The sequence below is a fragment of the Antechinus flavipes genome, chromosome 5 (assembly GCF_016432865.1).
Source record: "Antechinus flavipes isolate AdamAnt ecotype Samford, QLD, Australia chromosome 5, AdamAnt_v2, whole genome shotgun sequence".
NCBI lineage: Eukaryota > Metazoa > Chordata > Mammalia > Dasyuromorphia > Dasyuridae > Antechinus > Antechinus flavipes.
In genome coordinates this window covers 20,708,041-20,732,220 of record NC_067402.1, presented here as the reverse complement: position 1 = coordinate 20,732,220, position 24,180 = coordinate 20,708,041, and the positions used below count along the sequence as shown (strand labels likewise).

General features: G+C 40.3%; 1 protein-coding gene across 1 annotated transcript in view; it reads right to left on the bottom strand.

Moving 5' to 3' along the window:
• Window positions 1–23,707, bottom strand: part of DYNC1LI1 (dynein cytoplasmic 1 light intermediate chain 1) — a 47,265-nt gene extending 23,558 nt beyond the window's left edge. Inside the window, exons 1-2 of the mRNA XM_051963425.1 lie at window positions 23,481–23,707; window positions 23,021–23,094 (exon numbers count right to left, since the gene is read on the bottom strand). Coding sequence (XP_051819385.1) covers window positions 23,021–23,094; window positions 23,481–23,611 — 205 coding nt within the window. The 5' untranslated portion in view covers window positions 23,612–23,707. The remainder of the gene's footprint in view (window positions 1–23,020; window positions 23,095–23,480) is intronic.
• Between the last annotated feature and the right edge of the window lie 473 nt (window positions 23,708–24,180).

Genomic DNA, 24,180 nt, shown 5'->3' with positions numbered 1-24,180 from the left:
TCCCTGTCTCAAGTCTCTCCCCACCTCCATTCATTTGACAAAGTGACGCCCCTCTCAAGCACTACTCAATAAGCTATAGGATCAAATATAAAATCCTTTTTGGCTTCCAAAGTCCTTCATACTCTAGCCTTTCCTACCTTTTCATTCTTCTTAGTTCTCATATCAATCCCCTCCCAAGCACTCTGATACAGTAACATTGGCTTCCTGGCTGTTCCCTGAATGAAACATTTCATTTCTCAACATCACACATATTCACTGGAACTCTTTCATGCCTGGAACTCTCTGTCTTCTCATCTCTGCCTCTTGGATTCCCTGGCTTCCTTCAAGTATCAGCTAAAATCCCATCTTCTACAAGAAATTTTTCCCAACCCTTTAATTCTTTCCTTCTGTTAATTATCTTCATCCTGTATAGAGCTTATATGTACTTAACTGTTGAGATGTCTTCTCTCATTAGCTGTGAGCTCTTTGAGGGCAGGGATTGTCTTTTACCTTTCTTTGTTTTTCCAGTTTAGCACAGAGTTTGGCATGTAAATGGAACTTAATAAACACTTTTTCCACCAGCTGGTGCTATAGAAATGTTAGTTATCATAATTATCATCATTACTGTCATTACATCAACTAATCTGATCTTTGTAAAGATTTCTTCAAGCAAAATCTGGATAACTATTTGTTAGAAAAGTATGCAAGTAAGTGCTCTTAGTATAAGCTGGTCTTTCAGGGGCTAATGAGAGGTCCCACAATTCAGTTCTTTTATTTTTTTAATGTTGCAAGTGTTAGCTCCATTAAAAAGACAAGAAAATGAAGGTTCAGAGAAGCAAGGTGACTTGCTCAGGATCACACAATTAGTAAGTTTAAGATGTGAGATCCAAACGCAGTCATCAACTGACTAAGTTCTGCTATGTTTCTACTACATTGTGTTGCTTCACAAGTAATGACAGAATCTTGCTTGCTTAATCAGTCTAGGAAGCTAGAGTTTGGAAAATAATGTATTAGGCTTTTGTTTGTGAATCAAGCAACTGACTTCTATCCTGGGTTAATAAAATGATGCTACTTTTTTTTTCCTCCTACTGGAGTTAGAACTAGTTTTAAAGGACACTGTCTAGAAAACATCCGATACTTGCTAAAGTTCTATTCTCTATGGATTCCAGATGATTAAATGCTACTAACTGTGGACTGTGATTTCCCCCACACTATTACAGTTTCCCTATGAAAAAACTACTCAATCTCACTTTAAGTCACTAAAGCTTCTAATTATATCAGAGATTTTTCTTTCCTTTCTAATTTCTTCCAAATTAACGATTTCTATTTGTGCCTTCCAAAGCTAGCTCTGACTCTGACTTTAAACTTGAATATGAGAACACCTGTTTGAAAGGCCATCAACAATTCATTCTTACACTAAGATCTATTTTCAATAATGTGTGTGTGTGTGTGTGTGTGTGTGTGTGTGTACGTACATGCATGCACACACATAATAAAGATAAAATAAGGAATAATTGTTTACTTACAAAAAGATTTGGGAAGTGAACAACTGGTTAATGGGATTTAGAGATTTAGATTACTAAATCACAGCTTAAAATATAGAAATGTCATACTGAGCCTGAGATGGATAAACAAACACTTATAACATGGACTAATAAGAATATATCTGCATATCTTACCAAAAGGATTTTAAATGAAAAAGGAGCATAGTCAGTAGCCAGAACATAAGGAAAAGCATTAAGTAGTGATACCTAGAAATTAATAGGAAACAAAATTTTAAAAGGAATCAGCTTTAATAAAAACTGATGGCTCTAAATCTCTACATAGAAGCACACAAAGATGAAGATGCTTATGGAAAGAAGGCAAAGATGATTTTACAGGTATCACTGAGATGTGGCAAGATGAGTCACCTGTCTAAAATATGGCTTTGGAAAAATATCTCTTATGCAAAAAACAAGAACAGGAGAAGTGAAAAAAAGGGAGAGGAAGTATTGTGACATTGTATACTAAATGAATATACTCCTGAGGAAAGGTAGGAAGGAGAAGGGAGGAGTATGGTTATAGGTGCGGCATAAAAATCAATGTTGATAGAAACAGAACCAATGTATTCTCATTGGTGACAGAATTGAAGTTAGCTTGGTTGGACTCTTCCTTCTGAAGGATGAGATCATCATCAAAATAAATCAAGAAATTATAACCTGCTCTAAAAGAGAAAAAGATCTAGCAAACTACCAAATCATTAATGTATATCCCAATGCTACTATATCAGGTTTCTCTGCCAGGCTTGTAATGTTTTCCAAAATGCTTCTGGTTACAAAAGGGGAAATGATGGGAACCTTGGGATAAAGAAAAAGAGAAGTACCAACTCCATTGGAACCTGTGGTTTTGAAGGAGGAGAAAGCTGAGCCAACTCTGCCATCTACCCTAACTTTTAGGAGAATAGATTTCAAAGGGTTCAGACAAAGGAAGGTATGATCTCCTGGTCTAAAATTTCATCGAGAAAGATAGACCAAGTGGGATCAGAAACTCTCAAGAAGCCTTTAGATGTAAAGAAAATTCTGTTGCTGAGAAAAGGTGAAGCATTGGTAAGGTGAGAATGACAGTGAACTACCCATTCTGCTGCAGATGATTGCCTCTCCATGTCACACTTGAGCTTCCCCTTGCCCAAGGATCTTTCCCTATTCTCCTTTCTGCTCACTCTCCTTCCTACCGCCTCCTTCTTAGCTGTCAATTCCAGTCCACCAAGCTCATTCTAAAGCTATCCACTCTTCCCCACTGGATTCCAGAAAATCTCCTCCATTGGTAACAAATGCCAATCTTTTCCTTTTCTGCATTCTTTCAAATGTGGGTCCTTCTTCATGACACAATTTCTCTTGCCACACTTTCTAGCACTGGTTGCCTTTTACTTATACTTTCTAATGCTCTCACTGGTCATGGCAGGAGATGGAAAATGCCTCATTCTTCACTGCCATTTCCAGACTCTCTCTCCCTCTAACATGTTCCTCAATAACCTTTTCTCATACCACGGGACTTTCAACATACATAAATCTCCCCAATAAACACAGTTCCTCAACTTCATTTCCCAAGACCTGTTCCTCTATCCCACCACAGATCCACATAGAGATGAATTTTGAAATTCCCTTATGTGATCACAATCTATTGTCATTTCACCTCTCCCTCTGACTTGCAACCCCCCCCCTCTCCCCGCCAAAAGGTAGTCTTTTATAGTGCTTAAAGTTTGCAAAGAGCTCTACAAATATTATCTCATTTTGTCTTCACAACAATCCTGGGGTGCAAATGCTATTATCATTCCCATTTCATAGATGAGGAAACTGAAGGAGAAAGTGGTGAAGTAATTTGCCCAGGAACAGAGAGCCAGTAGAAAATTTGAAACTAAAAGTGAAATTCTGGGGTTCCTGATTCTCAGTCAATGTTTCATGCAATGAGTCGACTATTTGGCTCTAACCTTGTTCTGTGTCCTCAACTTCGAGTTCAAGTTGCTATACTGCTCAGGCTCATCCCCACATTCTCCTTCCTTCTTTATTTTGCTCCCTTGGTGAATCAGTTCAACTCTATATGGTTGTCTTGTTTCAAGTCTCTTATCCCACCAAGCCTCCATCCTGGATTACCACCATCCTCTGTCTTATACACATTCTATAGAATGAAACTAGAAAAAAAAAAAAAATCACAAAGTTGCTGACTGGGTCCTTTACAAATTCTGTTACCTAATCTCAACTGGACCTTCACTATAACACAGCAATTTTTTTACACCTCCCTGACTCATTTTCTCAATTCAACAGTGACTTTTTTAGACTAGCTCATGCTTCCTCAAACTGTCCATGGCTCCCTTTTCCCCCTATCCTCTCAGCTAAGAACCTTACCTCACATTTCATTAAAAAAATTGAGATTATTCCCTGAGAGTTCACTTTTCCCCTTCCTCCTCTCACATCACTCTGAAAACTTCCTCTACTCTTCCACATAAGGTAGTTTTTCTTACCAAGGCAAAAAATCCCTTCTAACATGTACAAGTGACCCCATTACATCTGCCTTTTCCAGCAGATTCCTCTATCATTCCCTCTCTGAATAATACTCAATCTAACCCTGTCTACTAGCTGCTTCTGTACAGCCCAAAACATGCCCATGTCTCCCCTAATCTCAAAAAACTCAAATTTTATCTATGCTATTATTATCCCCATTTTATAGGATACTTCATAACTCATCCTCTCCTTACCTTTCTATCTTCTTATTCCTTATTCCCCTCAACACACTCTATAGCCCAGTGACACTAGCCTTGTCATCTCCACCTTTTGGCTTTCTTCAAGTACCAGTTAAAATGCCACTTTGTACAAGAAACCTTTTCCAATTTCTTAATGCTACATACAACATTTCCTCTGTTAATTAGCTTCAATTTACCCTTTCTGTAACTTATTTGTGCATAGATATTTTCATGTTGTCTCCAACTAGACTATAAATTCCTTGAGGGCAGGGGTTGTCTTTTGCTTCCATCAGTAAGCAAAACATAGTATCCACAGTACTTAGCACAGTGCCCAATGCAAGGGAGATACTTAATATTTATTGTTAGACTGAAATGGTACTATAACCTCTATTTTTTAATTAAATTTTATTTTCAGATGAGCATTCTTTCCCTCACACCCCCTCCCCAATTAAGAAAGCAAAAAAACCCAAAACTCATATTGCAAGCAAAAAGAAGTTTTTGTTTTGTTTTTATACTTTGAGCCACATTAACCATGGCCAAAAAAAAATAGATCTCAACCACACTCTGAGTCTATCAGTTCTCTATGTGGAGGTGAATAGAATTTTGAGTCCTCTAGAATCATGGTTGGTCATTTTGTTAATGAGAATTCCCAAGTCTTCCAAAATTGTGTGTCCTATAATACTATAATTATTATATTAAATTGTTCTCTGGGTTCTGTACATTTCACTCTGCATCAGTACATACAAATTTTTACATATTGCTCAGAAACCCTTTCATCATTTCTTAAAGCACAAGATTATAAAACCTCTATCTCCTGATTTCTTTTTCTGTAAGCATTTTCTTCATAGTGTTTAAAACAGTTACACATACCTTATTTTAACAACTTTAGAAATGCCACACCAGGTTCATGCAGATCCAGTATTCTGTCTCTGATAGTGGTCCTACAGGAGATGTCATAAAAGGGTACAATTGTCTTCCACACCCAAAGATTAAGGATGTACCCCAAATATCCTGTTTCCTTTAATAATCTTATGGATCTATTATCCGCAAACTTAATTAAACCATTCTTAAAATTCTATTTTCAATTTACCTCCCTCCATGTGTAACAAATAAAATAAGTAAAAGTAATGCTATCAGGCATTTGCTGGCATTCCTATGCTTCTCAATAACTGATATTCCTTATTTCCCTAAAGTACTGATAAGATCTTGAAGTACTTTAATCTGGCTAATCAAATTCACTATAATTTCAGAGACACAAAATGAACCTATTAATATTTTATATTTTAACATCAGTTTATTGATTATTTTCTCCTCTATTATATGTCCCCAAAAAATTTAAGTTCCTTGAAGGCAGAGCTTATTTTTGATTTTGTCTTTCTAGCTCCAGCACTGAGCACAGTACTTCACAACAATAGTTCTCAATAAATGCTTGTTGAATGAATCAAGCAATAATACCTGATATTTATGTATTTCTCTAAAATCTATAAAGCAATTTGTAGCCATCATCTCATGTGATGCCATCAAATCTCATATACAGATAATAAAGTTATCATGCCATTATTATAAATTAGGAAAATGAGATTCGAGGCTATAGGACGTACCCTTTGAGATCACAACTGGAAATACAAAGACAAATCCATTTTAAAATCATTGTTTTAAAAAGGCAGGTTCAATTATATTGCAATGTAGTTATGACCTCATCAATACAGGTACTCTCCCCCTACACTGGTTCCCTAAGCCCTGTTTGGATTATTTCCCTTAAATGTATTAGTCTACACAGAGAATGAAGAGACTTCCTCGCTTATCCCTTTGGCCTAGTTTTATATGAGAAAGATTAGTGTCACCTGCTAACTTAAAGTGAGATCACTTCTTAAAACTGCTCACTTCCTTCAAAATCAGCTCATGTCACTTTCCATATATAATTTTTCCCCATGCTCTTCCCCCAACAAACTACTTTATACTTATGCATACATACATATATATTTGCATGTTACATATATTTATGTATCTATATAGATATACATATTCAGAGGCATATATACACGTGTATGTTTACCCATCCGTAATGTAAACTCCTTGAAAGCAGGATTTTCATTTTTGTCTTTAGCACCTGACATGTAGTAGGTACTTAATAAAAGTCTGGTGACTTGTTTGCTTCTTATTCCTGTTCACTTACAAAAATGTTGATTTGCTATGGGCCTAGCCCTGATCTCCAACATTATCCCTCAGTCAGTTTATAGTTTTCTCTGGGGAAATGCCCATTTGTTGCTTACTATTTTCTTACTTCTAAGTGAGTTCCCTATTCTTGAAATTTAACTACAAATTGTTACTTTAATGATTGATGCTCTGATTCAAAAATTATTGTTTCATTGTTTCTCATCTACTTCATGCTCTGCTATAACCACATATAATTGCCTATAAAGGCAGCTCAGTGGGACCAGCATAATAGAATGTTGGGTCTGGAATCCAGGAAAGCTAAATTCAAATTTGACCCCAATACTTACTAGACATGTAATCTTAAGCAAGTCATTGAACCTCTTTGCCTCAGTTCCCTTAACTATAAAATGAGGCTAATAATAATACTTACCTTTTAGGTTTATTGTGAAGATCAAAAGAAATAATATTTGTACAGTGATTAGCATAGTGCCAGGCACATTAAGTTGGCACTATCTAAATGGTAGCTGCTATTATTCAAATAATAAATAAAACTGTATAACCATATAAGAAGCATTTTTTGGTGATCTCACCTTTCCTAGTAAGGGAAAAACTGTCTTTGGAAAGGATATCCAGACTGCCTCCTGAGTTCTTTCTCTTTTTCTCCCAGGTGTAGGGGCTTTCCCCAGATACCAGACCTGGGATAATGCAGGACCTCCTCCTTCTCCCTCCCCCCCCTTTTAAAATGAGAGTTAGGATTGAACAGTAAATGGAATCCTATCCAAAATAATTACAAAAATGTATAAAGTATCTGAGCTTTAATCTACCAAAAATATACAAGATTTATGGAAATACAATTAAGGTCACTCTTCAAAGCAAGAAAGACAGACAAATAATTGGAAACCTATTCATAGATCATGGTTAGGCCATATCAATATAATAAAAATGATAATATCTAAATCAATGTAGAGATTTAGGGATAAATCAATCAAAATAATATTCATTTGAAAGATAAAAATCTCATAGAAAATTAGAAAAACTCTAAAGGGAATATGGCATTATCAATCAACAAGCACTTACTTTATGCCAGGCACTGTACTAAACGCTGGGGATACAAATAGGGGCAAATCTCAAATTACATTTTATAGCAACAGTCAACAAAACTATGTGGTAACTGTTTAAAAAACATAAGAATAGTAGATACAAACTAGATAAGCAAGAAACAGCAGTCAAAACCAGTAGCTCAGAGTATGTTGAAATCTAAAACATGATTACTATTCTAGGATAAGAACTCTGGCAAGAACAGCTAAGAAAACCAGAAAGCAAAAATGAGGCTTAGACCAACATATTACACAGCATAACATTCATACAAAATGAATACCCAAACTGAATAGAAAAAGAGACAGCATTAAAAAAAAATTAGAAACGACTAAGAGGAGGTGCTTTTCATAAAAGGGCCAAGGCGAAATTTTAAAAAAATTTAAATCATTCTTAAAAGAGTGCTCAGTACCTGTATTTGTTCTAATTTGCTCTATATTTTGTTTTCTAAATATATTCCTTCTCCCTTCCTGAGGGCCGTCTTTTGAAGCAACTAACCAACCCCTCAAAAGAATCAGACAGCATATGCAATGCTCATATTGGTCTCCCAGGCTTAAGGAGTTCCCCATCAAAATCCACCTTGCACGTGGATATCAAAGTATTTTTTTCCTTAAGTACAAATCTGACCAAATCACATTTCCTACTCAATGGAGTGCAGAGGTTTTCTTTTATATCTGGGATCAAATTCAAACTTCTTGATTTAGCCTTTAAAGTCACATAAAAGCAATTTTCTGAGCCTTACTTTCAGTTATTGTCACTTTATCACTCTGTGATTCAGTCCAAGTGGCCTTGTCTCAGTTCCTCACAAATGGACACTCCAGCTCTACTCTGATGGCTCTGCATTGTTCCTGGGATGCATTCCCTCAGAGAATCCTTCTCTTCCTTAAGATGCAGCTTAGGGGCCATGTTGTGGAACCTCTGCTGATTTCCCTTTTCCAAACAACCTTACATTTAACTACTTTGTGCACATTTCTATTTATTCATTTTACACCATATATATTTTTCTATGCACTTACTTGTCTTCCCCAAAAATCACTGCAAGCAATGATTGTTTCCTTTGCACTTGTATCCCTAGCTCATACCTGATACACAGTTAAATGCTTACCAATCATCTGATAGATTGATTCTGCAGCCTTGGTTCCCAACCCCTGCAAGGATGGAAGAGAGGACCACATCTGACCATTATAATTACATAGCTGCCTGAATATAATGGAATACAAGTGTCCCAGTTTCTGAGAAACCTGGAAAGCTTTCTATAACTGAAACAGAGTGAAATCAGCAAAATCAGGAGAACAATTTATACAAAAATAACACTGTAAGGACAAACATCTCTGAAAAGTTCTGATCAATACAATAACTAAGATCTCCGAGGCCCAGTACCAAGGAGATAAGACAAGTGCCCCAGAGCTTGGCAAAAGAGGCAGAGGACATCTTTGGATGTGGACAAGGTGATGACTGGTTTGGCTTCAATGTGCATGTTTGCTAAGAAAATTTTTTTCTTTTTTCTTCAGTGGGAATGGGGGAAAGAGGATGAGATGGGGATGGGGATGGAAAGTAGGTAGAAGAGAAAATAGAATGCTGGCCACAGCCCAAGTCACTGTGAGAACTGCCTTCTTGGTTCTGTTTATGTTGCTCTTCCTTAGTGAGATTCTGCCTTCCAGACTTCTCTGAATTCTTCACATGCATCATTTAGTGCAGGACATTAATAAGCCATTTTAGATCACATAGTTTTAGCCATTTCCATCTACTTGATTCCCGTTCTTTGCCACTACAAAAAGTTCTGCTAGGGGCAGCTAGGTGGTTCAGTGAGTAGAGTACCAGCTCTGAAGTCAGGAGGACCTGAGTTCAAATTTGACCTCAGATATTTAACACTTCCTAGCTGTGTGACCCTGCACATGTAGCTTAAACCCAACTGCCTCAGGAAGAAAAAAAAGTTCTGCTAGAATTATTCTGGTGCAGCCTGAGGCCTTTCTGTTTCTGCTCCTTAGCACATATATCTCCCAGCAGAATCTTTAGGACAATAGGGCAGCACATCCCAATCACTAAATGGTTGGAATAATTCACAGCTCCACCAACAGTGACTGCTCCTAGCCTCAGTCGTTTTTGCCAATTTATTGTGCGTGAACTGCAACTTCAGATTGTTCTAATTTATGTATCTTTGCACTGGGCTGTTAACAATTTTAAGCAATCTTTTGTTTGGCTGTTTACAGCTGCAATTCGTCTATTGAGAACTGTCAATGGATAGAAAGCTTTCAAAAACTATAGGTGATAATTTCAAAATAAGCTCCTACTAAGCTCCTAATCACTTAAAGTAGCAGGAATGAAAATTAAGGCAACTTTGAGGTTTCACCTCATCCCCTGCAAATAGGCAAAACCACCAAAAAAAAAAAAAAAAAAAACCAATAATGGAGAGAGCTAAGGGATACTGGCTGTCAACCATACTGACTATGAACACTGATAAAATTATTCCAGACGTCAACATAGAAACATTCAAGAAAAGTGACTAAAATGTCCATATCCTTCTGACCCAAAGAACCCCAGTACACGACATAGAGCTCTAGAGATCAATATAAAATCAAAGGATTGTTATATACCAACACATTCACAGCAGCACTTTTTTTTTTTTTTGGCTGAGGCAATTGGGATTAAGTGACTTGCCCAGGGTTACACAGCTAGGAAGCATTAAGTATCTGAGGCCATATTTGAACTTAGGTCCTCCTGACTTCAGGGCTGGTGCTCTATCTACTGCACCCACCATCTATCCACTGCTCCTGACAGCAATACTCTTGCATAATGAAGAACTAAAGAACAATATGGATAGATATCTACTATGAAATGCTGAAAAAAATCATGTCTAATGCAATGAAACTTCCTATGAAAGAAGAAAGCATCTGCACAATTTAGAGAAATGTGAAAAACGTAGAACTGAAAAACCTAATTCAAACACAATGAAAGGAGAATGAAAAGATCACAGAAAGGAAGGGTTCCTTTAAGTAAAAGGCAAACAAGGGAGGCAGAAACACAGTCCCTTTCAGTCAGGGGGTTGACACTGGATGACTGTTTTGATTGTGTCTCCAGCACTAAGCACAGTACAAGGTCAGCACCCTCCCAGATCACCCCACACATCTGGTAAAGGCTTTGCCACCTACTCTGGCATCTAATCATGTTTTTTTCTCATTTCTCTCCTGGCTGCCCTCCCCTGGGACTTCTCTAACTTCTTCCTTAGGCCTCAGAATTTCCTTCTAGGGATAACCTCATCTGAGATCACAAGATCTCATAAGCCCAGGGACTCCTCCCTATCAGCCAAGTCCCAGGTCCCTTTAATCAGAAGGTGGAGCCTTAAAGGACAAAACTTCTACAAAAGGAGGGGCAGTTCTTTTCCCAGGTCTGTGTACTCTTCTGAGGCTTCTCTAGTTGTCCCACCTAGATGGACACCCAGCCCAGGGAATACCTCTGTGGACTTCATCATTCATTAACCTGTAAGCTTCTTGAGGGTGAGGATTATCTTTCTTTTTTATCCCAAACACGTAGCACAGAGCCTGGCACATAGGAGGAGCTTAATAAAAGTTTACTGACAAAGAACCTGCTTAATAAATGTTGGCTGGTTTTCCTGATTCAATATTTTGGAAATATTTTGGGATTCAATATCAATGAAAGGAGGTTCATTATGGTGTAAGAACAAAAGGAGAGGCAGCTTGATGGTGCAGTAGAGAGAGCACCAGCCTTGAAGTCTGAAGGATTTGAGCTCAAATTCAGCTTTAGACACTTAAGACTTACTAGCTATGTGGCCCTGGGCAAGTCATTTAACCCCAATTGCCTTGCCAAAGAGAGAGAGAGAGAGAGAGAGAGAGAGAAAGTGCAAGCGTGAATATGACATTTTTTAAACTGGCTGATAGAAGAGGTGGTAAACCCCACTTGTGCCTTTAAAAGTCAGCAAACAGGCTAGGATATTTTCAGAAGGAATTTTGATAAACAAAAACATTAAAATGAATAACATTTACAGAGCATAGTTTTCTGAATCAAAAAGATACAGCATGAGCAATGGAGCAAGCATGTAACCAGGGTTAGGCAGAGCTGGCTTCAAATGCCACTTCGGACACTTGCTTGAAGAGTAGAGGCAATACAAAGTTATTATTAAATAAAATTAAATTAAAAAAAAAAAAGAGTGAAGGGAAAAAAAAAATAAAAATAAATAAATAAATAAAAGAGGAGTAGGGGCAAAAACTCCTTCACTTTTCTCAGCTTCAGATTCCTCAATCTGTAAACCCAAACCAATGAAGTAGGAGAGTTCCTCTCTTATAGGATGGTTGTGAAGATCAAAGACAAAAACCCTTATGGGAAGCATTTTGAAAATCTAAAGGGCTATCTATACTTCTATCATCCTCTCCTAATTGGAAAGCAGGCTTGATGTTATCAACACTGTCAGTATGGCTAGAATCTCCAACCCCTTCAGGACCCTACTAAACTGATCTGATCTGAGATAAGGATCCCCCACATTCACTCTCTGGACCCAGGACACATGGCAATTTTTAGTCTGCAGGTATTCTGGGTTTTCTCAAATACTGCTCTATTCTTGGATCTTTATTTTAAAAAAAAGTTGACTCCAAAAACTCCGGCTTCTGGGATAAGAACTCAATATTTGACAAAAATTGCTGGAAAAACTGGAAAATAGTATGGCAGAAACCAGGCACTGACCAACATCTAACATCCTAAAACAAGATAAGGTCAAAATGGGTTTATGATTTAGACAAAAGGGTGATACTATGAGCAAATGAGGAGAATAGTATACCTCTCAGATCTGTGGAAAAGAGAGGAATTTATGACCAAAGAAGAATTGGAAAACATTATGAAAAACAAAATGGATAATTTTGATTACATTAAATTAAAAATGTATTGGATGAGCAAAAGCAATGCATGCAAGATGAGAAGGGAAACAAAAAGTTTGGGGAAAATGTATATTCAGGGTTTCTGATAATGGCCTCATTTCTAAAATATATAGAGAATATAGATAAATTTTGATTACATTAAAATAAAATGTTTTTGTACAAACAAAACCAATGCAGCCAAGAGTAGAAGGGGAAACCATTTATACAGTCAGTGTTTCTGATAAAGGTATCATTTCTAAAACATAGAGAACTGACTAAAATATATAAGAATACAAGTCATTCGCCAATCGATAAATGGTCAAAGGATATGAACAATTTTCAGATGAAGAAATTAAAGCTATTTCTAATATGAAGTGCTCTAAATCACTATTGATAAGAGAAATGCTCATTAAGACAAATCTGAGATACCCTTTCACACCTCTCAGATTGGCTAAGATAACAGAAAAGATGATAAAATTTGGAGGGGATGTGGGAAAACTGGAACACTAATGAATTGTTGGTGGAATTGTGAACTGATCCAATCATTCTGGAAAGGTATAAAACTGTGCATATCCTTTGATCCAGCAGTAGAGATACTATACCCCAAGAGATCATGAGGAAAAGGACCCACATATGCAAAAATGTTTGTAGCAATCCTTTTTGTGGTAGGAAAGAATTAGAAACTGAATGGATGCCCATCAGTTGGAGAATGGCTGAATAAGTTATGGGATTTGAATGTAATGGAGTATTATTATTTTCTAAGAAATGATGAGCAGGCTGATTTCAGAAAAGCCTGCAAAGGTTATGCTAAGTGAAGTGAGTAGAACCAAGAGAACATTATACACAGCAGCAACAACAAGATCATATGATGATCAACAGTGATGGACTTGTTCCTTTTCAACAATGACATGATTTGAGGCATTCAGAGAGAGAACTATGGAGACTAATATGGATCAAAGCATAATTATTTTCACCTGTTGCTGTTTTCTTTTTCTTTTTTCCCTTTTGATCTGATTTTTCTTGTGCAGGATGATAAATATGGAAATATGTTTATAAGAACTGCACAGATTTACCTATATTGGATTGCTTGCTGTCTATGGGAAAGGGGATGGAGCAGTAAAGGAAAAATAATTTGGAACACAAGGTTTTGCAAAAGTGAATGTTTAAAACTATCTTTGCGTGTATTAGGAAAAATAAAAAGCTATTAAAAAAAAAAGAAAGATGAGAAAAAATTAGGAAAGACATTTTCTTCTCTAAGATTTCAATCTATCCCACTGACCTTTTATAAGCCTCCTCCTAAGAGGTTTTATAGTCCCTGGCCTAAGTACCGCCATTAAGGGAAGGAGGGCAGGGTGGGAGGTGGGGGTAGGGGGGAGGAACTCCACATACATAGGAAACAAGACCAAGTGATTCAAGCTAAGTATATGAACCATTCTGAATATGTGGTACACCATCTCCTGAGAGGGGGAGAATGATTTCATCATCACTCAGAAGACAGACTTGTTCTATATGAACCAGAAGGTTGAACTAGACCCAAGGAGTAAACGTTGCAAAAAAAAAAAAAAAAAAAAGGCAAACCATGACTTAAGGTAGGACTTTCTAGTTTTCCTCACTTCGTTCTTTAAGCAAGAAGTGGATAAACACTTGTCCTTGTGATGTTTCTAGCTCTGGCAGGAGCTGGCCAAGATGGCTTCTGAGGTTCCTTTCAACTATGAAATAAGAAGTCAATCCTCTGCCAGACTGGTCACTGCATTTCATCCATTCACTGCTGTTGTTTACATCTTTCTACTATGATCATGCAGCATACTAGCCTTATGATTTTTTCACATCAAGCCCTTTTAGCTATAATCAGTTTAGTTTCTCTCACCTATATTATTTAGAGATAGACTGTACTCCAGAAAGAGTTAAATTCTAAAGTGATGCTCATCTGAGCCTGGGAACCCCAATGGTTTCTGGCTGAAGAAAGCAAAAGATTTTGTCTGTTTTAAATGGTTGGACTAAATGACCTCTTTAAGGTGACTCTCAGCTGATCCTCTAAAGCATATTTTTCCTTCTGGGATGCCCAGTGAATTGCTCTCCTTTTCCAAGAGACTCCTCTAACTCTTGGTTCATTTGTAGTATTAAAATAACCTTGTTTCAATGATAAAAAAAAATTATATCATTTGATCAACTAATAAACCTTTCATTAAAATGCTTCCTATGTACCAGGATCAACTACTTCAGGTTAGCAAATCTCCCTATTTTCATATGCAGCCTCATAACTTCTTACTTACAATATTAAAGTGCATGCCACCTTAAAATATATTTTTTAAAAATCCAATATAAGGGGCAGCTAGGTAGCACAGTGGATAGAGCACCAGCTCTGAACTCAGGAGGACCTGAATTCAAATGTGACCTCAGACACTTAACTCTTGTGACTGTGTGACCCGAGGCAAATCACTTAACTCTAATTGCCTTAGCAAAAAAAAAAAAAAAAATCTAACATAAGCTCATTCAAAAGAAAGGAAGCATGTTATGTCACCTACAAAGAATACATATAACCTGGATGTCTGAGAAATCCTTGTCTTTGAAAATATCTTTGATTTATCTTTCTTCATTAAATAGCTGACTCTTTTCTTCACTTCGAAGGTTTGATTTCCAAAATAAAGTCGTCATAATAAAGGTGTCTGACCTCCACTATTTTTTATGGAAGCAATGTAATAAAGACTGTATAAATAATTCAGAACTATGAAACTATGTATTTTTTCAAATGAAAACAAAATCTTATTAATTCAGAGTTTAAAATCCAAAATGTATAAAATAACACAAGATGTTATTAGAGGATTGCGGACTTAGAGAACTTGAAGGAAGCGCAAATCTTCTAATCAAAGTCCTTCATTTTATGGATGAGGAACTGAGAGCAAAAGAGTTAGCTGTTCAGTCACAAGGATTTTAAGAGGTAGACCCAAGAATCAAACCGAGGTCTTCTGTCACCTAATCTAGTATCCTTCCTACTGTCTTACTGAATGCTTTGAAATTACAATAATCAAGGAAGCTCCCAAAGAAGCATATGAAAGCTCCTCCTCCAATTCTGCACTTGGTAGGGGGAATGTCTATGGATAAGGAACATGTAGAGAATGTAAGATTTTTTCAGGGTATATATTAGCTTTGCTGAACTGCTTTTCCTCCCTCCCCCTTTTAATTCCTTATTATTTCTGTCTGGGAAGGAGAAGATAATATACTGTGAAATATAGTCAATGTTTTTAAAAGTATGAAAGTGATCAACACTAAAAGGGAATCTAAGAAACATCCTATTCTAATTGTGACAAAGATTTTGTCATAGGATAGGAATGGATAGGAAAAGGCTTGGCCTGTGAAATGTGTAGGAAATTCCCAAGGGGGAAGGCAGGAGGAAAGAGGTTTGGGGATAGCATCTCCCCAGGGTCATGTGGCCAGCAGGTGAAAGGTTGAGCCAGATGAAACACAGGTCTTTATGACCCTGAAGCCCAATTTCTAGTCAAGCCTCCTCTCAGAGAAGGGCCATTACAGAAAACCTGCTATACTATTTATAAATGAGCAACACATACAGTTCACCATCTGCCAGAGGAGAAGCCAGCACAAAGTACAGAATACCTTTAGTATTCATTCAATAAAGCAGAAAAGCATAATGAACTCCTTAATTTCTGATAAATAAGTAGGAGCCCCAAAAGATGTTTCCTTGGCAGTGGGCCACAATCCTAATCCTTGCATTTATTGGTCTCCAAGCAGCAGCTCCTACCTTATTAACCTGCTCCTGTGCCCAGATGGTTCTGCAGATTAACTCCATGTTGGCTGAGTGTTTACTCCCTTTGTGTCTTTATGGAACAGTACCTTAGTGGGGGGCCAGTTAGGACTGAGCTTGTTTTTTTACATGACTCAAATCAATGTGCCTTGATGCTTAAACCAAAAGCTTTTCATTCTAGTATACAAGGTCTCCCTCATATAACTGAGTATCCTTGAACAAACTACAATCTTCACTGAGGCTCCTCTGAGACTCAGTTTCCTCATCTGTAAAATGGAGATAAAACACAATAGATAAAACAGAGGATTACAAAGGAAACTAATTAATTCATCAAAATATTCTAACAAGTTTATAGCTATCATGTAAAGAAGTCCAGCTCTAAGACTGATAGATTATAGAGCTGTGGATCTACCCTGGGGAAGAACCAAGTTCCTTACCAAGAGCTCTGTATATGGATGAAATTCCTATCCAATACCCCCATCACCTTCAATGAGCTGCTGACTATCCACTTAATACAGATGTAGAGCTGTGTGAATCACTGGAGGTCAAGTACTCTTACTCTCTCTTGTTACAGATGGGCGGGCGGGCAGGCCCAGAGACGTCCCACAGGTAAGAAGCAGTGGAACCAAGAGTCTGATCGAGTCCTCCTCATTTCAAACATAGTACTCTGCTTTCCACTGAGTTCCTCTGAAGTTCTCAGAGAAATCTGGATCATGTGTGTGTGTGTGTGTGTGTGTGTGTGTGTGTTTTCAATTAAACATCTGTGGGGTTAGCATAAGAATCCATCGTTACAAAAAACTGTTCTAGTTCTCTCTTTAAACCCAAAAGGGTTTGGATGAAAATCTCAAAGACTAAAAGAAAAATGTAAAAATTTATGAGCAGAATAATTTATAGCAATCTATACCAAGAAAAGAACAAACTGACTGCTGGACAACTATCCTATTAGCACTCCAACAACCTTGATCCATTTTCTTAGCCAATAAACTCCCTCCTTGCAATCTCCCATTTCAGTTAAAGGCATCAGCATCCTCCCAGGGACCCAGATATATCTCAAAGCCATCCTAGAACTTCCACATCCTTTTATCTCCCATATTCAGTCAATTGTCAAGTCTTGTCCATCGAGCAATACAAATGTAACAAGTGCCTAAAGATGGGCCAGACACTGAGACACAAAGAGAAAAGTGAAAATGGAGCAGCTTAGTACTTCACCAGGAGCTTCATACACTCATGAAATCCCTAGTCTTAGTTCCTCTTCAAAAATTTTCATCTCCCTTATAACTTCCTATGGTTTCAAGTGGGAACTAACAAAATTGAGGCTGTTTGGCTCTTCTCCCCCTCCCCCTCCCCCATTTCCCATTACCAGAGGCCTTCTGCCCCAGCTCCTCCTTCCCTCCTGTCTCACCTGATCGGCTGGCTCTTCTCTTAGCCAAGGCCAATCACTGGGCATGCACACCTGATTCAATTTCATCCCATCTTCCCCAGCTGATTGCCTCTTCTACACTCTCACTCACTTTCAATCTCTCCCTGTCTACTGGCTGCTTTGCTAATGCCAATTTATATGCCTGTTTTATCTTTGGCCTTTTATTAATTCTCATGCTTCTGGACCCCTCTATAGCCTTTGATTCTGCTATCAATCACTCTCTTCTGCTTGAAGCTACTTTCTTCTATCTAGGTTTTCTCTCCTAGTTCTATTTCCCTCGATGATTTTACCAGCTCCTATGAATTCAACGATCACCTTTAAACTGATGATTGCTGAAATCTATTATCTAACCCTAACCTCTTTCCTGACCTCCAGTGCTGCATCTCCAATGACTTAGTCATGCCTAGAATTGGATGTCTTAAAGACAAAAATTCCATTTGAGCAAAATGGAACTTGTAACCTTTCTCTCAAACCCTCTTTTCTTCCGTAGTTCTCTATTACTGTCAAGGACAACATCACTCTCCCAGTGCCTCAGCTGCCTAACCTAGGTGTCCATTCTCAACTCACTTTGCAACATCTCTCCAAAATGTACCCTTTTCTCCTCTGACAGTCACCACTCTGGTACCATTATCACCTCATGCCTAGATCATCCCAATGAGCTATTGGATTTCCTTCAATTCTCTTCCACTCCAGTCTATCCTCTACTCATCTATCACAGTTTTCATCCCAAAGCATTGGGTTGACCATTTCACCAATGAATCCCCACTCAATAACCAACCTCCTGATTGACTCCAAAATTAAATATAAAAATCTGGTTGGCTTTCAAAACTCTGACCCTTCCCTTTTCAATCTTCTTACCATCACCACCACTATATACTCTGCAATCTGGCGACATTGGCCTCCATTCCATCTCCCAAATCTGGCCTTTTTCAATGATTCTCCTCCATGCCTGGAATGCTTTTCCTCCTCATCTCCACACTATGGCTTCCTTCAAGTATAAGCTAAAATCTCATCTTCTACAAAAAGCCTTTCCAGATCTCTCAATTTTTACCATCTTCCCTCTGCTGATCATTTCCAATTCACCTGTATATAACTTGTCTGTGCACAGCTATTTACAAGTTATCTCCTAACTGACCAAGAGCTCTTTGAAGGTACTTTACTTTTTGCCAACTTTATATCCCCAGTGCTTAGCATTATGCTTAATGCCTAGTACTTAAAAAATGTTTGCTGATCGGCTCTCAAGGAGTTTACAATCTTATCAAGATATATATGTAAAACTCATACAAGATAAACTGGGGGGGGAAAGACCACTTATCTAAAGTGGTATTAGAGATGAACCTTAAGGAAAACTAGGAATTTTGAGGAAGAAATAATACATTTCCTACTCATATCTTTCCCCCTACCTTAGCCACTATTCTGGCTATTCTAGTTCAGCCCTTCATAACCTCTCCCTCTACTGGACATTCAAACAGCATAATTAGTAGGTCTGCATCCAGTTTCTCCCCCTCTCTAAACCATCTGCCACTAGCTGCCAAAATAATCATCCTAGTCTTCATACAAGCAAGTACAGATCCCTATCCTATCCCTCTATCTATCCTACGAACCCTCACTTGACCTTATCATGCCCTTAAACTATCATCTTAACCCTTTCATTCCTTTCACAACAGATCACCTAAAAAGAAGCCCACTAGTCTCCATTTCCTCATCCTTGCCATCTGGCTTTAAATACATCACTAAACTTAAATTCCTTTCTCCAAAATTACTATGCCTCTTTAATCTAATCCTTACCTTTCTGGAGGCCCCTGTGACACTACTGAGAACACTCCCCTGCTGGGCTTTTGTGCCACTGCTAGCTCTTGGTCTTTCTCCTTCCTATATAGCTGCTTCTTAGATTCCTCTACTGCATTTCTGTTCAATGTCATCATCAAAATCCCCTAACTGAGGATTACCCCAAGGCTCTGGCTTAGGCCCCTCTTCATTTCTCTGAATGACACTCTCCCTCCTCATGACCTCAACTTCCATGGGTTCCATAATCGTTTACATTCAGATGATTCCAGATCTAGAGAACCAGTCTTACTCTTGAGCTCCAATCTCACATTAACTGCCTAATGGACATTTTGATCTAGATGTCCCCATAGCATCTGATTCTGTCAAGAACACAACTCAATATCTTTTCCTGAAATCCCATACCTCTTCTAAATTTCCCCTTTCCTAACAAGGGCATGTCCATCCTTCCATCCCTTCAAATCCTTGCTCTTTCTTCACCCTGCATTTCTAAGCATTTACTAAATCTCATCAATTCAGCCTCCATACCTCCCCTCTGCACTCCGCCAAAACCAGAGTAAAGCCCCTGATCTTTCAACCAGACTATTTTGACAGCCTCCTACCTCAAAGTTCTCCCCTTTCCACTCACCCCTCCACACAGCTGCCAAAATAAGGTCATCCATGTCACTCCCATGTTCAACGAACTACAATGTCACCTACAATCAAATATAAATTCTTGTTTGTCACTTAAAGTCATTCACAATCTGGATTCAATCTATCTTTTCAATGCTTTCAGACACTACTGTTCAGCTAAGCTGGCCTTTTCACCCAGAGTATGTCCTTTCTTCTTTACGCTGTCTGTCTTCCATGGCTTGAATATCCTCCCTTCTTACCTCCTCCTCTCAGAACCCCCAACTCAAACATTACTCCTCCTATAGGAAGGCTTTTTCGATTCCCACATACACCAGCTGCCACAGACTGGGCCATCAAAGTTACACTGTATTTACTTTGTATGAGCACATGTGGTCTCACTCCCTGAAGCAGTCAAGGACTATTTCATGTATCCCTTTGTATCCCTGGCACTTCAAATGAATGCTGACACATTGTAGACACTTAATAAATGTTTGCTTCTTTGCTTCCTAAATGTGTCTGAAAATGACATCTTTCCACTCAGTAACTCCTAACTGCCTCTAGGATAAACTACAAACTTCTTAAACCAGCATGTATCTCTCTCCTCTCTATTCCCTGTTTTTCCTATGCTAATTTCACATTACTCTCCCCTTCAATAACCCTATATTTCAAGTCAGATCTATAAGGTCTTTCCAGAACTCAACACACCAACTTCAATCTGTGTCTGTGCCCAGGCTGTCCGTAGGTGAGTATGCCCTCAAAGTCCTCCCCTTCTATCTCTTAGAATGCATAGCTTCTTTTAAGACATGGTTCAGGTACCAGCCTTCCCAAGTGTCTCCTGTCTTTCTCCTCTGCTTTGTCTGCATTCATCTTTCTCAAACTGTCTAGTCCTCAATTCTCAGAAAACATGTTCTATTTTTTCAGTGCAATGGAAGTCTCTTGGAGGTACCGGCAATTTCACATTGCCACATTGTGGTCCAGCCACATTCTCAGGACCATTCACAAAATTCACATGTTGGAATGAACTGACTAGTCTGAGGTCTCCAAGTAAATGAGAGTCTTATGGACTGGAAAAGCAGTAAAAGCTCTTAAGGACCAGAACTACCACCTGTGTGACTTTACTTTATATAATGGAGGGCTGGGAAAGATGGCCCTTAAGGTTCCTTCATAGACTCCATAATAGAAGACAGTGAACTAGCAGCCACTGAAGGGGAAAGCTTAGGGTCTCTGCCGAGTCAAAAATACCATGAAGTGTTGGAAGAATAATCAGCTGTGGCTCATCATGAAAAGCCTATAGTTAGCCCAGTACATTGCTGGGGAAATGGACAAAATTTTTAAAACTTCATCATTACAGAATCAGACTCCCATAACATCAGATCTAGATGTCAAGTGACTGAAGGGATTGGGTTTTGGGGGTTCCCCCCACCTCTGATTTTGTGTATTTATAAGAGAGATCCCCCAGTACTCAGAGATTTAAAAACCTGTGCATGTCACAGGACACACTTTGTCTTGGATGATAATAGTGAACACAGCCAGCCATTCTCACTCTATCTCTACCACTCTTCCTCCCAACATTGAGGCAGAGCCATCCATATAGCAACTCTAATAGTACTTTCCATTACCCTGCTTCCACAACAATGAAATTAAAAGAAAACAAACAAACCAAACACCAAGTCTTCTTTACCATATAAATTAAGTTAATTAAAAGTCATTTCTGTTCTTGCCAAGCTGCTTTAAGGTCATTTTAAAAGATAAACACAAAACACTGGCTTGAGTATTAAGTGCAATGAAAGAGGATTTGCAAACACTTCCTAGATGTTTTCCATTAAAATCCTGATCTTAAAATTACCCAAGACATGTCATACTCATATGGAACAAATTCAGTAAAAGATTATTTTTTAAAAAAAACAAGGTCCTGACAAATCACAAAAGAAAAAAGTTCACTTAAGGAAAATAAAATTACTATTAACAAGTCCTGCTATTCCAGATACCTTACAGGGACCTCACAAGCACAAGAAGGAGACATTCCAAATTAACATGTCACAGGTTTTCCTGATACCAAAAAGTTCATATTAAATGTCAGTATCTAATCAACATTTAGCCTATTTCTGTGATTTATAAAATCTCAAGTTTCCTTTTAGGCTTTCTAGCACAACAGAGGAAAAAAAAACTATTTCGTTTTATTATTTTAGATTCATTTTAATCTAACCGAGAAATTTCCACATTTAAGTATGGCAAACATGAAAGAGAATCTTAGAAAAATGCATCTAAATGATTCTGGGGCTACCTACAAAGAGGGTGACAAAACTCAGTCTTTTACCACAGAAGCTAAGAAACGGCATACATGTAGAACAGTTAATGACTTCTAGATGGACTATGGTCCTTCCAGATCAAAACCTTTTGGCTGGGGGAAGGGAAGCCAAAGTCCCTTCCAACTACAAAATCAGCGGAGTTCCTTCCGAGCGGCAAGAGCCCTATGAGCCCAAATGCCCTACTCCAATGCCAAACACTACACGGAGAAACCAGCTGCCGGCAAAGAGGGCTCTCGAGAGCCTCACTTCCAGCCTCATCATCTTTTGTACCAGTCATCCATGAAAAATTAATGAGTTACGCCATTACACATCAGATGGCCGTGACAGGGTGCCTCAGTTTTGAATGTACCCTGGATCTTAAGATGTCCCCTTCAGGCGACTGCTGCAGGGGACGGGCTTTCCTCGGTCAACACCCCAGCTCTGGGGGCCGGGAGCTCCGCCGGGAAACAATAACAGACGGCCTGGGGGCGAGCCCCCGGCGTTCCCCGCGCTCCCCGGCGCTGCAGCCAAGGTCCGCGGCCCGCCACCGGGCCAGCCCCGGGAGGGGGAGGGGCCGGGCCAGCCCAGCACAAAGGAAGGGACGGCAGCCGGGACTCGGCGGGGACACGGCCGCCCACTCGGGGCGGGCACCAGCTCGGGCGGCCCGCCCAGTCGCGGGCAGCGTGGAGGGCCGGGAAGGGCCCCCGCCCATTTTGCCGAAGGGGACACTGAGGCCGGGACCGGGAGGAGCACCGCCCATTTTACCAAAGGGGACACTGAGGCCGGAGCCCCTCCCGGCCAGGCTGGCCCAGCCCCTCCGAGGGTAGGGCGGGCACCACTTACCCAGCAGCAGGACGTTCTTGCCGGACGGGAGCTTGGAGCGTGAACGGGTGGAGACCTCGCTGAGGATGCAGGACCTGGCAGCGGTGGCGGGGAGAGAAAGGGGACCGCTAGAGAGGCTGCAGGGGTCAGGGAGGACCCCCAGTCTAGCCTGGAGCAAGAGAGGGAACCCGGGGCTGAAGCAGCAAGGGAGGGAGCCTGGCCCAGGGAGGGGGGAGCAAGGGAGGGACCCCCTAAGCAGGCAGAGGGGAGCATGGAAGGAGGCGACAGGGACCCCCACCCAAGAGAAGAAGCCCACCCCCCAAGGAGGGAGGCAGGAGAAGACCCCAACCCAAAGAGAGGGAGCAAGGGAAGGGCACCCCGAGCGGGGAGGGGACCCCCGGCAGGGGGCTGGGGCGGGGCGGCGGCCCCTCCCAGCGCGGCTTCCCCTCCCCTCCCTGCCCCCGCTGCGGGCTCCGGTTACCAGAGGTTCTGCCCGTCGTCGTCCTCGGCCTTGTCGCCGCCGCCCGTGCAGGAGGCCGGGGCGAAGCCGTTGGTGGCGGCCAGGGCCGGCGGCGAAGAGCTGAAGGAGCCGGCTCGCCCCACGGCCGCCATCTTGGTCGGAACTCTGAGCTCCAGCGGAGCTGAATGAGCGAGGCCCGGGAGGCAGCGGCGGCGACGGCGGCGGGACCCGGATGTGAGGCGAACGCCCGGCGCCTGGAGAGCGGGAGGGGCGGGGCTTACGTGTGGGGGGCGGGCCTTGGGCCGCCCTTGCCGCGGGGCTGCCCTGGGCGCGGTTACGATGACGTCACTGCATCGGGTGTGTCTGCCCCCGCCTCCTGCCTCAGAAGCTGCTGAGGGGATCGGGAGACTCTGTGGGTGCGGTCGGGGCAGCCCCTGACCCGGAGCCCAGCGCCGTCCTCGGCCCCCCACTGCGCCTTCTCAGCCTCAGTTTTCTCGTCTGCAAATGAAGGAGGAGGGCTTTGGACGCAATGACCTCTAGGATTCTTCTAGCCCGGAATCCGCGGGACTGGTCACACCGGTGCCAGGCATGGGACCCCGCACTGTCCGAGCTGTGATGGAAAAGGGAAACTGAGGCTCAGAAAGGAAGGGGCTTGGGACCCCGCACTGTCCAAGCTGTGATGGAAAAGGGAAACTGAGGCTCAGAAAGGAAGGGGCTTGGG